Source organism: Montipora foliosa, chromosome 11 (genome assembly GCF_036669935.1).
Source record: "Montipora foliosa isolate CH-2021 chromosome 11, ASM3666993v2, whole genome shotgun sequence".
NCBI classification, from domain to species: domain Eukaryota; kingdom Metazoa; phylum Cnidaria; class Anthozoa; order Scleractinia; family Acroporidae; genus Montipora; species Montipora foliosa.
This window is the reverse complement of record NC_090879.1, coordinates 18,332,410-18,347,409: the sequence shown is the minus strand read 5'-3', so window position 1 is coordinate 18,347,409 and position 15,000 is coordinate 18,332,410. Positions and strand designations below refer to the sequence as shown.

The 15,000-nt window shown below is 38.0% G+C and overlaps 1 protein-coding gene across 1 annotated transcript in view; it reads left to right on the top strand.

Annotated features, from left to right (window-relative positions):
- LOC137976379 (all-trans retinoic acid-induced differentiation factor-like) overlaps window positions 1–8,791 on the top strand; it is a 12,372-nt gene extending 3,581 nt beyond the window's left edge. The window contains exons 2-8 of the mRNA XM_068823719.1: window positions 2,648–2,716; window positions 2,859–2,942; window positions 3,588–3,706; window positions 5,532–5,573; window positions 6,693–6,748; window positions 7,121–7,209; window positions 8,256–8,791. Coding sequence (XP_068679820.1) covers window positions 2,648–2,716; window positions 2,859–2,942; window positions 3,588–3,706; window positions 5,532–5,573; window positions 6,693–6,748; window positions 7,121–7,209; window positions 8,256–8,295 — 499 coding nt within the window. The 3' untranslated portion in view covers window positions 8,296–8,791. The remainder of the gene's footprint in view (window positions 1–2,647; window positions 2,717–2,858; window positions 2,943–3,587; window positions 3,707–5,531; window positions 5,574–6,692; window positions 6,749–7,120; window positions 7,210–8,255) is intronic.
- The last annotated feature ends 6,209 nt before the right edge of the window (window positions 8,792–15,000 follow it).

Genomic DNA, 15,000 nt, shown 5'->3' with positions numbered 1-15,000 from the left:
ACACGGGTTTAAAAGTCTGAAAGCCCGAAACTTCCGTGCTGCATATTAATTCAGCCTCGTATACATGCATTGCTGCCTTAAACTAGCGAATCTTTGACATCAGTTTCTCCTCAACCCAGTTCTCTCAAGATTTTAAAGTTAGTAATGGCGGACCAATAAATAAGAAAACTCCAGTTAAAATAGACAGGTTTCTTTTAATTCAAAATCAGGACTTACAACTTGGGTCAGGTAGTGTTTAGTTAACATAGTTTTAAAATCCAAAGAAAAAAAAGAATTGTTTTTTTTGGTCGTAGTACCACTTTAAGGGCATAGGCAAGGTCTTTATTATAGATAGCTTCTTGAGATCATTGATCTATTTTGACATGAGCAATGTCCTGACCATATGGATAGGTATCAACAAATAGATAGGTTCTCATGATCACATGCAAAGATTACTGAGAAAGGTAGGTTCCTTGTCAATTTGAGCACAGTTACAGTACGTTCGGTAGGGTTAGTACCCTGGAGACAAATGCAACTGGCTGACCTCCTTGGAGTAGGGTAGTGAGCAAGGCATTACTTTCAACTGTAACTGCTTGGGTGTGGTCATAAAACTTGAGCACTGGAGCTTCACATATGAAAGCACATCTTATTGTGAACTGAGAGCCAACACCATTTGGCATCTTTAGCAAAACGACGCAGAGCTTCCAATTCAGTGAACAGGAGTGGAAGAAACTTTGCTAAGTGATAAACCATGCCAAAAAATGTTGGATAGGCATTCTCCAACAGCATGGATCTAATTTGTTGTTTGGATATTAAATGTTACGTTCAGCGGTTAACAAATGACCGATAAAAAACTGGCTCCTGACAGGTGGAGCTTGACTTTCAGAGGTTTAAGAGTCAGGTTTGACTTATGGCACCTTTCCAGAAATGTTGTTAAATTCCTATCAGCCACTGTGTACTAGAAAATCATCACTCTGACTTCTTCCCAGAGAGCTTTGGTTGCTTCATTCACTTTTGTTGCCATATACCTAGGGTGTGGAAGAAATGACAAATGGTTGCCTTAATCAGCGAAAATCCACCCAGTGGGGTATTAAATGTACTTAAATAACTGGAGCCCTCTGAAAGCTTAAGCTTCCAAAAACCTTTTTTTGCAACCAAGACACTGAAACCTTTGCTTTTGTGAAACAGGATGTAAGATCATTCACAGTAGCCAGTATGTAATACAAAGGCTGAATAGCAGAGTCCAGGTTTTTGTTGCTCAGTCATAAATGAATTGAACCATGGCAACCTTTTTGGGCAAAACACTTGACACACAATTATTGGTTAGCTTGTCTTGCTCTGCCTTTGAGGCATCCTTCTTGAGCATAGACTGTCCACTTGATAAATATGTCGCAGAACTCACATCCTTATCCCACACAATACTGTATTCAATAGAGAGAAGTGATACTTACACTTATCTGAACAATAAATTAAGCATTATTATTGTCTGTTATAGACACCTGAAAAATTCAGGTTGCTCTAACAAGATCTAAACTCATGACCTCTGCAATGCTGATGCAATGCTTTACCAACTGAGCTCAGTATAAAGCAACACAGTTGGCTGCATGGCAATTCGTTGGGCCCATGTGTTCCCATGGAGAACTCGCAGTGAATGAGCATTGCACCAGCATTGTAAATGTAATATATTTCCCTGTTTCTGATTGGTTAAAACCACACGCATAATTCACCATAACCAGCTGCTGTTCACCAAATTTGGAAAGAAACTTCGTCATATTGAATCAATGACGTCAAAAGTGCAGCCCGCTGCAGATTATTGAACCGATGACGTCAAAATGACGTCAAAAGTGCAGCCCGCTGCAAATTATTGAACCGTTGACCGAAAAAAGCTGGGGACGAGATTGTGTTATTTTTGTTGAGCATAAAAATGGCTGCGAGTAGGTTTAGAAGTTTGAGCAAAGAAAATATTTTGAATGAATAATAAAAGCAATTATTGAATTGGGCTTTCGTAGAATATGAAGAATTCTGCAGATCTCGGAGGATGTTATCCACCTCGGCCTTCGGCCTTGGTGGATAACACCCTCCTCGACCTGCAGAATTCTTCATATCCTACTCAGCCTCATTCATTAATTGCTAATTATCAGTTCTCTCTTTTGTCTGTAATCTGCACTTTAAGTAAATACATATTATTTAAAGATACTGCATTCTCCATGCAAACCACCGAGATAATTAAAAGGTTCACCAAAAGGACTAAGCATAGGATCTGTTGTAATACTTTTAGAAACAGATTTTTTTGTAGTCATGTGAACATTGTTAACAGGAGCGTCCTCTCTAAGAATCCATTATTTTTACAATTCATACTTGAGAAGGTCTGGTGGTAACCCTTTGATTAACAATAACAAAATTCACTTCATGTTTGCAACCATGCACAATAATTTAACCTTGCAGAATTAGATGCATTTTGCTTGAGTGGTCATGCATCACAAGCGTGATTTTCTGAGGCACTAAAACTACTGAAAATATCTGAAGCCAAATAGTACTGATGGTACTACAGTAACTACATAGATTGTACCAGCATTGTTTGTTTAACATTGCATATAACTGCACAAGTCATGAAAATGTTTCTTTGGCAGTAAGGATAAAAATTCCATGCTATATTTTTTTTTTGTAGGCTGGATCTAAGTAACTGCTCACTTACAATCATGCCCACACTAAAGCATGTTCAAGCATTAAGTTGGATGTAAGTATCAAAAAAAAAAAATTCAACAGCTTTCATGACATATTTGGGAATTTATGTGTCTGATCTGAAAGTAACAAAAGCTACAAATTGCATCTGTTAATGTATTGAATTTTTTAATATTTATGACCATGCTCTGTTTCAGATACTTATCGGATAATCCTGACTTAGAGTGTGATTGCAGCACATTTTTGAATAGTTTCAAGGGACTCAGAAATCTCTCAGAAGTGTAAGTATTAAATGTTTATAATAATCAAACAACCTTTTCAAACTTACAGTTGATTTCACATTACTTTACCATGCCACGTTGCAAAGTCCGTTGGGAAATTGGATACTAATACCAAGCAGCGAATTAGACAACCAAATTGCGAACTTTGAAATTAATGGACTTCAACTTCTTCCAGATTGAACTTCACAATTCTTTGCCATCCTAGGTTCGTGACATCATATAAAACAAGTGGTTTGAGGATTCAACATTATTCAAAATAGCGCTGTAATTAGAATTTACTGGGAAAGAGAAATGTAAATTTTGTCAATCAGTTTGTACATACCGGGAGTTAATGAGAGCTGACTCAAGCATTGAAGAACGTTAACTGCGGGTGATTGTTTTTTACATGGAGTTTTGTAAACAACAGAGGCCAAGTATGAAGTGGCAGAAATAAAATAATTTCAGGCTAAAAAAAAAGAGAAAAAAGACAGGTGGAGATCTTTGCTCAAAAGTTACAATGATGCCTGAAATGGAAGCCAGTGGTTTTGCCCCATTATGAGTTAGGCCCCTTGAGTTTTCCCCACGTAATTTGAGTTCGGAGACTTCAGTATTGAAATGATCTTTATTTATATTTATTTTTTTTCTCAATAAACATCTTCACTGTAGGGTTTTGCCAACAAGGTGCAATTGCACAGGAGGCAATGATCTGTGGAAGAGTTCCTATGTTAATGGTTCACAAAGGTGGTGTAAAGGACAGAGGGCAGACTCCTGCAAAATTCTTAATGGTACTTATTAAAACCTTTAAAAACTAAAACTTTTTTGTTATTCTTAGTTCAATGCTGTTGCAAGTATGCCGAAAGATTGATGTGATCCTCTCATTTAACTGGACAATTGACGCAATAATAATAATAATAATAATAATAATAATAATAATAATAATAATAATAATATTGTCACTTACAGCAACCTGAAAATTCAGGCAGCTTAAGCTGGGTTCGAATCCAACTGTAACCACCTGAATTTGTGAGGCGTCTATATGAGTGGCAATTGCTTCAATAATTATTGTCCATTTCAGTGAGAACATCACATCTATCTTTCATCTAAAACTCACACTTCAAATATACATTTCTTTCGTTCAGAAACATGACAGTCCTTCAAGGAGACAAAAATCCCTCAAATTTTAGTAAGGCTTATTATTTTCAATAAATGAATCAGGGTATTCACCCACCCAACTATGAATGCAGGTGGGGGATGACATAAAAGCAAGCAGAAAAGAACAGTGGAAAACAAAAGCACCAGGGATTAATCCCAGAATGTTTTGATTACTTAACATATATTTTTAACATGACTTTTATTTGTCCTTGTATGCTTTCATTGTTTATTTTATAAATTGAAATCATCATCATCAATCCAATTTTGATCCGGGTTTATCCCCATAAACGGGGGTGGCCAGATTTACCTCACTTTGTCAGCAATCTTTCTAACCCCCACTCTCCATCTCGCTCGATTCATGGCGTCCTTTTTCTCCAAACCAAGGCTCTTGCATGCTCTCCTTCTCCACTTGAGTCTTCCACTTCCTCTTTGGTCGTCCTCGCTTCCTCTTGCCCTTCACTTCGAACTCCAACGCTTTTCTCAGAACATACCCATCATCCCTCCTCAGCACATGCCCGTACCATCTCACTCCATTTGCCTTTGCCATCTGAACCACTGTTTCCTTCAATCCCAACATCTCCATCAGGTCCTCTGTCCTCTTTTTCTCCATCAGTTTTGCACCACACATTGCTCTCACCATTGCTCTCTCAGTCCTTCTTAAAATTGCTATCTCATTTTCCCTCAGACACCATGTCTCACTCCCATATAACATCGCCACTCTTACACAACTCCAATAAACCATTCCTTTCACCTTCAGCGAGAACCTTTTTCAGTTCAGCAACTCTCCACATTCCCTGAACTTCACCCAGCCAATTCTTGCTCTTGCTGTCACAGCTGCCTTGCAGCCACCACTTGCATTCACCCTATCCCCCAAATAACACTCTCACCGTTTCCACCTCTTCACACAATTCCTCCACCAGTTCCACTAATCCATCAGCTTGCTTCTTGAATCTTCCACACACAAAATCTCTCCCCAACCTCGTGGTCACCCTCTTTACTTTCGCGCATCTTCCATAACATGTTTTGGATCACATCAAGTTCATAGTTTGTCTTTCTTATGAAGAGTAAGGTGTCATTTATACAAATATTACACTATATCCATTTTTATTAAGACCCAGAGGTTGGTGTAGCTAACACTCATAGCCTTTTGTATTGAGATCCAATAATTTCTTTTCCTTTTTTCATGCAGTTCTGTTTCTTATTCTTGCAACCCTAAGGGAGAGTTAACTTAAAGTGATATCATCTTGATTATTCAATTTCGTGTTTTTTTTTTTTTTAAAACTCGATAATTGAAGTACTTTTTCACGAAGAGACCCGAATAACAACCATTCTCAGGAAAAATCATCTCAAGTTCCTTTCAGAAAAATCAGAGGTTGAGTTTGCAGCAGATGAGTCTGCAGCACTTTACCAACTTATCATACGACTTCTTTGTTTACAGTGTAATGTTTCCTTTTTCAGTTACATGTCCAAGTAATTCTCATTGTGTAGCCAATGGTCCAGGTATGTTGACAAAGTTTCCAAACATGTTGCCTGTGGGTTAGCTGACGTTAAGTTTTGTTCTTTGAAGCTCTGCTTTCTGAACCTCATTGATGAGGAAATCCAAAGAGGGAAAACTTAGTCAGAAGTGATGTTTGTTTTTAGTCATTTTTATTCAAAATGGCACAATGTACCCTTTAATTATTTTTAAAAAACCTGCCACAAAATTTTTAATTGAGCTCTTTAGTACTAAATAATTAGGGCCTATAATTGTGCGAAGGAATTTATGTAAAGGAAGTACAGTTTATAAATTAATAATTATTATTGAGTTAGAGAAAACAAGACTGAGTGGAGCATTTAGATCTGATAAATTAATTACAAATTGGAATGAGTTTAAAAGATCTTACAATTAAGTAAAAGTGTGAAGAGAACAAACCAAATTACTTGTCATAATATTCATAACTTTAGATGACTGAAGTAATATAAGTTCTTAGTAAAACATTTTGTTATAAAAACGAGCGATAAAAAATAAGAAGAACGAATAGTTTTCATTCTCTTAACCTCTTATTTACACTTCATTTTTGAATTCTGTTATTTTTATTGTTCGTATGTAAATACTTAGCTTTTTACCTTTCATTCCATTGTTTCAGAAATTTGTATATACCAGTATGTGAAATTTTTTATCCATGAACTTGAACTTGAAAATGACCCTGGAACGGTCGAAACTTGACAACCCTAAAACCTGGAATCCGGAATCCGGAATCACAGGTCATTGTTTTACCAATACAGAGAGTAAAAAATATCCTAAACATTCATAAAAGCTAACCTTAGGCCTAATTAGGCCTAAACAAACGTTTTTAGGCCTAAGGTTAGCTTTTATGAATGTTTAGGATAGTTTTTACTCTCTGTATTGGTAAAACAATGACCTGTGATTCCGGGTTTTAAGGTTGCCCGTCAAAACGTCATTCTTCTTATTTTTTATCGCTCATTTTTATAACAAATTGTTTAAATGACTGAGTGCATTTAAAATTATGACCCTTTTGGGAATAAAGATGTTTTATATATAAACCAGGCTCCATCATCTGGTCATAATTCAGAATGAAGTTTTATAATAAATTATGTTAATTTTCTCTTGTTGTGAAGGGTTCTCAGAGTGTTTATGTAATTCAGGCTGGTTTGGATACAAATGCTTAGTGAAGGTAAAAATTGCCAACTCTGATTTTTTTAGTCACTGGTAAATTTATTAACAATGAATTCTTTTACTTTCTCGTGGTTTCAAAATATTTTATGACAGTGTAGTTGAAAACACCAGGCTGATTTACCAATAATAACAGTCATTTTATGTAAGTCTTAGCTTCTCCAGCTCATCACATTGGTCTACTGGGGAGGCTGCAAATGAAATAAGGGGGTGGGGGAATGGAGAAAATCCTCTCGTGGGAGCAGAGAAGAGAATATTAATGAACAAACATAACCCATATGCAGCATTTTCCAGAAATCAAACTTATACCACGTTGGTGGAAAGCTATTGACCTCAACACCTTGTAAACCCTGGTTTCCATTTTATATTTCAGCATGGGTTTCCATGGATATTAATTTTTGCCTCCATTGTTGGGACAACTGTGTTTTTGATTGTTGTTCTTGTGTTACATCAGAGGAAAAGGTAACGACTAGTAACAGTATATTCCTTTGTTAGTCATAATTCATGCTCTAGAGGTGTAAGTAACGACGAAGGGCTAATGCTCCAAACGTCAGCTTTTAGAATCTCTGTACAGTGGCCAATTTACATTATCAACTCTGTTGATAAAACCAAATTTTTAAGTAAGATTTAGATACTAGGTTCCATTTGTTGAAAAACCCAAAACTTTTTGGGCCTTTTTTTTGGGGGGGTCTCTGTATCTTAAGACCGGAGGAGTTTTAAGTCATCAAACTTCACAATCGTTTTGCTTTTTATTATCTTGAAAACATGTTAAAACACCGGCTTGCCAAGATGGCAACCAAATGGCTTTTTGAGCCAGAAAAGATTTGGGACTTTTGAGAAACAGAGTGAGTTTTGTTGTTTCCCAGATCTTTATGAAATGTGGTCAAGGTTACAAGGCTATTTCTAACTGTTAGTCACATCTGTTGATCAAGTTGTAAAAGGAAAGAATGTTGTAACTAGGTTTTATAACAAGCACCTGCCTGTATATTGTGCATTATGACTAAATTATATGCCTGAGTCACCCTGAACTTTGTTACCATGGGCCCTTTTGTCATAGTTACACTCTCCATGGCATTGTGAATATGCAGGTACAAAAGTCGGACCAGATCAACTTGGATCAGTCTCCTTGGATCAACATTAAAAAAATGATAAGTCCTCAAGAAATCACCCCAGCGCTAATCTTTAAGCTAACCTTGGTGAAATTGGGGCACATGTCGAATAGTTTTGGCTTACAAAACCGTTTTTTGCTCAAACCAAGGTAAGCGATCCAAGTTGATCCGGTCTGACTTTGGTACCTGCCATTGTGAATTGTACTTACACAATTCTCAAAAATCTCTTTGGGTTTAGACACACTCTTTTAACTTTTTCATTGTAATAAATGCATTGGTTTCAAACGAAATTTGGCAAATCCAAATGAAAATTCTGATAATGGCCTCAGTAATAAAAAAAAATTGAAAACCACATTTTTTCTTTTTGTAGACTTTGATGTCTTTTCTTCTTCCTTGCAGGAAAAAAGAGAACATTTTGCAGTACATACAATGGAATTGACCAGAATTTATTTTTTAAATAATAGAATTTGATATACAGTCACAAAAAGAAAACAATCCAAAACTTTGTACTTTTCAAAAATTTGAAAATTTGCTAATTTATTGGAATTAACGATGACATTGTAACTGTCAACTGTATTTACAACCTGGGCACTAATTGGTTACCCTGTGCAGAAGTCAAAATCATGTGAAACTGTGGGTAGGTTTTCGACGAGAGGGGAAAACTGATGTGCCCAGAGAAAAACCTCTCGGAGCAGAGTAGAGAACCAAGGAACTCAACCCACATATGATGCCAAGTCTGGGAATCAAATCCAGGCCGCATTGATGAGAGGTGAGTACTCTCACCACTGTGCCATCCTTGCTCATCAAATCATGAAATGGTAGTAACCAAAAAACTATAATAATATATTGTAAGATATTTTTGAGGGCCCAAGGTCTTAGAAATGTTAAGTCTTTGTTTGTTTTTTTAAGATTAAATAAAAAAAACTTCATTTTGATGTGTTTTAGTAAGTGACAAGTGTAGTGCGTTACAGCTACTTCCGGCAGAAAAATTTGCAGTATTACAGACATCAAGGAAAGAGATATACCTCTTACCGAAAAAAGTTCAAGGAATATACGTTAAGGCCAACATGTTTCAGCTGTAGTTTTTTTGCTAAGGGAATCCTATAAAATCGAAGAAGAAAAATCAAGGTTTTCTCCTGATCAAGAAAAGCATTTTTTAAGTCTTGGTAATTGAATTCAGTGGGAAAGCACACCATGAGGTCAAGCTGTTTGTACGATAGAACACAGATTACTAAATCTTATGTTGGCCATTTTATGTTGTTTTCAAGACAACGGCAAAGTATTTTGCCAAAATGCAAAACCTGTGTGAAGTGGTTACAGAGACATTTAGTGGGGAGCTCAAGCAAGGGGTGTTTTTGAGCCACCAATGGCAACCGGAAGTGGATTGTTTTCTTTCTTAGCTTGCCTTGATCCTACCGCATTTATATTGTTAATTAGCTTTTCTCTCGAAGAGATGATTAGTTTAGCAATCTGGCAGGGACTACTCTTCTAGCATGCGAAGTGGCAACTTCTGGTTTCCGTCCATTGCTCTACTAGCGTTTTTGCTCATTAAATCTTCTGACTTTTAGCGTTCTGGTTCCAGTCTTTATCGTCGTTGCTCCAGATTCCTAATAGAGCATATTCGTATTCTCGGTATTGGACTGGAGCTAGCTTGCAATGGAGGCTAATGCGGGGGAATCTTTTCAAATGCAAATACTTTTTAATATATTCCCCCGCATTAGCCTCCATTGCAAGCTAGTTCCAGTCCAATACTGAGAATACGAATATGGTCTATTGCAGCAGCAGTGTTGTAGAGCGAACGTGGTATGTGGAGTAACTGTAGTGTGGCTGTTGAATTGGAAGAAACTAGAGAAAAGAAAATTAAAGCGTAAGGCAATGGTCATGAATAAAGTAAAACACAACATTGCACCGAACAAGGAGCTATTTTATTATTTACTGATTGAGTATGAATACATACAAGGAGCTATTGTATTATTTACTGATTGAGTATGAATACATACATGGTGGAGTAACAATAGGACATAGGTCCCCTGCGAGGTTAACCACCAGGATACACCGCAGAAGACAGACCGCAACACCGGGAACTACATGCCCTACTCTTTACGACAAGTGTGCGGGTTCTTTTACGTCCCACAGGATTGTGAACATTGAAGGGTTGTGAGACGGGACCTCCGGCTTATCGTCCTTATCCGAGAAGACTAGAGAGTCTAACCATTTGCAGATGTAATTACAAAGGCAGCACTTTCTCCTCAGTTATTTAAAGACCCTGAGTGTTGGTCCGGCCGGATTTGAACTCACGACCTCCCGTGTGACAGCCCGGTGCCCAACCAACTGAGCCACCGGTGCGCGGTGTACTGTAGGGAGCTCGACCGAGTCTAACCTGCGGGTTGCAAACTCCAAATTTGTGCTTCCCCGCCATCAAACAGAATCACTGAAAAAGAGCTTTAGTTACAATGGTGCAAAGACTTGTAATAGTCTACGTGAACATCTTCGCCTAACTGAGTCCCTACAGCCTTTCAAATGTAAAATCCGTTCCCTCACTCTGCTTAACAGTGATTGGTGACACTTTATTTTTTCCAAAATACTTATATTGACATTATTGTGTGATAGGCGTATTATTAAAGATTAGCATTATACATAATTTTTTTCCTTTTTAAATATTTTGCTTTTATATATGATATAAATGCTTTTTAGCCGGCAGTATTACGTGACGTACATGTAAACCAGATGCAATGCTTCGACACGAATGTGGGATGCGTGAGTCACTACCATTAGTTCCTTGCGAATAGAGGCTGGTAGGACCAGTTCACTGATGCCCTTTAAATAGCATGTAGTTCACCTTCAAACGTGAGTTCATCTCGTACATCGAAGTAAGGATATAGGCATTAAGGGACGGCTTTCTTTTCGAAGGCCACGCTCTATTACCACACGCAATTCCTGGAAAACAGGATCATTTGCTGAAGCCTGTTTTATCTGGCGCCATCGAGCTTCGGTAACTGGAAGTGCGGACTTGTGGTCTATTTCCTCAAGCTCCTGTATAAACGCAGGCACGTTAACTTCCGGTGTGAAAGCCCTGCTGAGGATGTCCTTGAGAAACATTTATTTCTAGGCTGTATCTTTGGAGACGGAGCAACATTCGCTGAAGCCGTTGTGGTGCTGCTTTGCGTACTTTACGAACAATTGCCTCCAGGGGTTTGACGGTCTTTGTGATCTGTCTCGACTGTGACTACATCTGTACCATGTATGTATGTGTCTACTCTTTCGAACGCAAAGACAATGGCCAGTAGCTCTTTCTCGATTTGTACATACCGGGTTTCTGCGGACTGATGGGGCTGGCCGAATCCCAAAGGGCATGCGCGGCTTCCGGTACCAACCGAAGTCGGTCTTTCTTGGGGACCACGACAAAGGAACTGACCCAACGAGTAGGCGTTGTTACAGGGGTAATGACATATCTTGGGACACCACGCGGTCTAGTTCTGCTTTCAACCAGAAATCCGGTTTCGGATTCAGGCTTTTCCAGACGCCCATGTGATGTGTATTCGTAACTCTTGACTCGTATTTAGAAATCTTGTTGTGTGTATTTAGAAGTCTTGACTTGTGTTTGTAAATCTTGATTCAGTGTACTTGTAAATCTTGATTTGTATTTAGAAATCTTGATTATGAAATCTTAGTACATAAATAGCGATCTTGATATAGATATTTACAACTTGCTATATATGTACAAATCTTGATATTTTGTCCCTTTTGGAGAAGCGGAGTCAGTCGTTCGTCTGATAGAAAAGGCATTTCTTTATGTGCTGTTTTCTTAAACATTAATTTTTGCCTTGAAGATAACAATGTAAAGATTACAACTCAAAGAAGCTTTGCTTGTTGCAATCAAATTTTGACAGTGGCTAGATAAACTGATTTCAAACAAATCAGTTTTGGGGAATTTTACAATTCGAAATATTTTTCCCACGACTAGTAAATGAAATATTCCAGCTGTCACATTAATACAAGGGTTGGGATTGAGTTGGGATATCTGCACCGTAATCGGAAAGCGCTACATCCGTTTCACTAGACAGCCCTGAAGGTACACGGTAACCTTAGGAATGTATCTTGTTTTGGTCTCAATAATTGCGCGAATTTACGAAAATAATTTGTTTTTCTAATTTTGAAAATTTTAAATATTTTACCAGTCAATTAATATGAAGACTCTATCCAATTGAAATGGGATTACAAACTGAATTTTCGGGGCATCATTCGGTGCCATTAGGACTACGGTAGTTTTGACACGTTGTGTGAACGATAAAAACCCCCACAAACACCGAATACCTTTCCATGGAACCGATTACAACGACGGCATGAAAGCTGTAACAGGTACTCATGGCTAAAATGGACATCAACACTTAACCTTTAGTGAAACCAGGCGATCGACAATAGAAATTCGGGATTTCGGGAAAGTAACCAAGAGAGCCTGAAAAGTGACAATGACCATGGCATTTGGATGACGTAAAATTAACATGAGAACACTAAAATATGCCGTTATATTTTCTATAAATTAACACTTTACAGACCTTACAGGAACTACAATTGTAGCTACGAACATTAAGATTTGTGGATACGAGGAAAGACAAACGGTTCCCATTTTATAACGTGGTCTGCCCTGCAGGGGGCATTCCATGTAAGAAGAACAAAATGTCAAGTGAAGCTATGATCTTCGCAATTATTACAATTGCGTAGAGAAGCCTGAAAAATTCACGACTTCAACGGGGTTTGAGCCCGTGACCTCGCGATTCCGGTGCGACGCTCTAACCAACTGAGCTATGACGCCACTGACGTTGGGAGCTGGTCATTTGTGGGTTCTAATGGTCCCGTGAGAAATGAATCAATGATGAAATGGTATATGAAATGAATCATATATGAAATGCGGAAATGAAATCAAGTGAAGCTATGATCTTCGCAGTTATGAACGCAATTTTTACAATTGCGTAGAGAATTGAACCCCGTTTAAGTCCTGAATTTTTCAGGCTTCTCTACGCAATTGTAAAAATTGCGCTCATAACTGCGAAGATCATAGCTTCACTTGATTTCATATCCGCAGTTCATATATGATTCATTTCATATACCATTTCATCAAGAACAAAATGTATTGAAATGGAGATATACTGAAATCTTTGGGCATCAGCGTGAAATTCATTTTATTATATAGATACTGATGAAATACCCTGATTTCTCTTTTTTCTAAAAAATCATATCTTCACCGCGCGCAGTGAACATATCATTTTTATCTTTCACATGTTAGAATATAGGTGTCGTCATGGTAACGAACACTAGTAGCTAATAAAACGAGAGCTTCCTCTTGATTGTAAGATACTTTTGTGCTTTAATATAATTCTTCGCTACTACATTAACATTTTTATTGCAAATTTGACATTTTTGATAACTTTCATATCTTGTTTCATGTTACAAAACATGTGTGTTTTAGCGGTTGCTCACCACTTTTTCATCATTTCTAAAATGAATGAATATCTATATAATAAACAGAACATTACATGGCCGCTTGGGGATACGAATTTTATCTTCTCGTGCTGAAAGTATCTCTCACTCGTTTTCAAATCGATTCATCGTATACGTGTGGACGGGCGAAAACGATGCGAAAACGCTACGTGCGGACGGGAATTTTTTTGAAAACAGAAAGACATTGCGTTTTCAAACGAACACGGATACGTGTGGACGGGTTCAAAGTTCATTTTCGCACGATGATTTCCCAAAAATCTGAAATATCGTTTTCGTGTTTCGGGATCTTCGTTTTCGTTTTTCGGGGTCTTCGATCTTCGTTTACTTTTCTTCACTACCGAAGGGGAGGAGGGTGGGGAAATTTGCAGACATTGTTGAGTCAGTAGACTTGAGAGAATTGAGAAATTTGGATGCAATGGCGTATAAAAGGTCTTGAGAATTTCCCTGGGGACCTCTACGGCCAATAGAATAGCTGCCACGGAAGTACGGAGTTATCCGATTATCTAATTTGGCATGCGGTAGCTTATGTGCTCAACATGTTATTACTTCATTAACCTACCCAAAACGTCCCGTCCCTTTCAGTCCTTAAGACGTGTTTTGTTCTTTTATTAACTTTCTCTGTAAGTACCCTGCATTTGCAACAACTTAACCACCAGGGGCGCATCTTAAATGCAGTTGAATTGAAAAAGGAGTGGAACAGTGCAGACGTAATGGAGTACTTGATAGATTGCTTTGCCCAAAAACTACCTCCAACCACAAAGTGAGTATGCAGGCAATCTTTTCTCTGAGGTGGGGCAACGGGGGTCGGACAAAACACTCCTTATCAAAAATAAGACAACAACAGCAGTGATAAACATATTGAACCGAGTGTTCATTTTGATTATGACTTGACGTTTCGTATGTGCTCTACATACATTTTCAGTGAAGCTATGATGCTCGCAAGTTTGAACGTAGTTTTAGCAATTGCGTAAAGAAGCCTTACTCCTTATGTTAAGTTGCAATCGTTGTTAAATGTATTTCACGCTGATTCCCAAAGATGTCAGTATGTCTTACACTTCAATTGTACAATGATGTACGTGATTTACCATGAACACGTATTTTTCAAAACTACAGTATCTGCATTTCAATACATTTTGTTCTAATTTCAAACAAGATGTGTTCATTTCAACAGCTCAAGTGAGAAAAAGTGTGAATTTTGAAACACATTGCGCGTCATAAATGTGAGCACGTACAAATAAGGTTGATTCCTGAAAACGCTTGAAGTCGCAAAGGAAATGTTCGATTCTCATCACACTTAACCTTCCTTAGCGCTTTCATCACGTCTCGTGACACTCAGTCGGCTTCAGGGATCAGTGACTTTTGCAATGAACCTTCACATTTTACACAAACAGTAGCATCCCACGTAAACGCCACCAGGCGTCTTGTTTAGCATTTAAAATCGTTTATTCACGGCCCATGTTCACCGTACCCTTGTGCCGAGGAACAATTTTCAAACATGAAAATCCCGTCAAAACTGAAATTCATCCGATCAGATCGCTACGATACGCCTAACAAAAAAACACGGTCGAAATGCCTGTCGGCTGAAGGTGGGCCGCTTTAAATGCTGTAACTCGCTTTCTTAGGGATTCAGTCTGTTATATAGTCG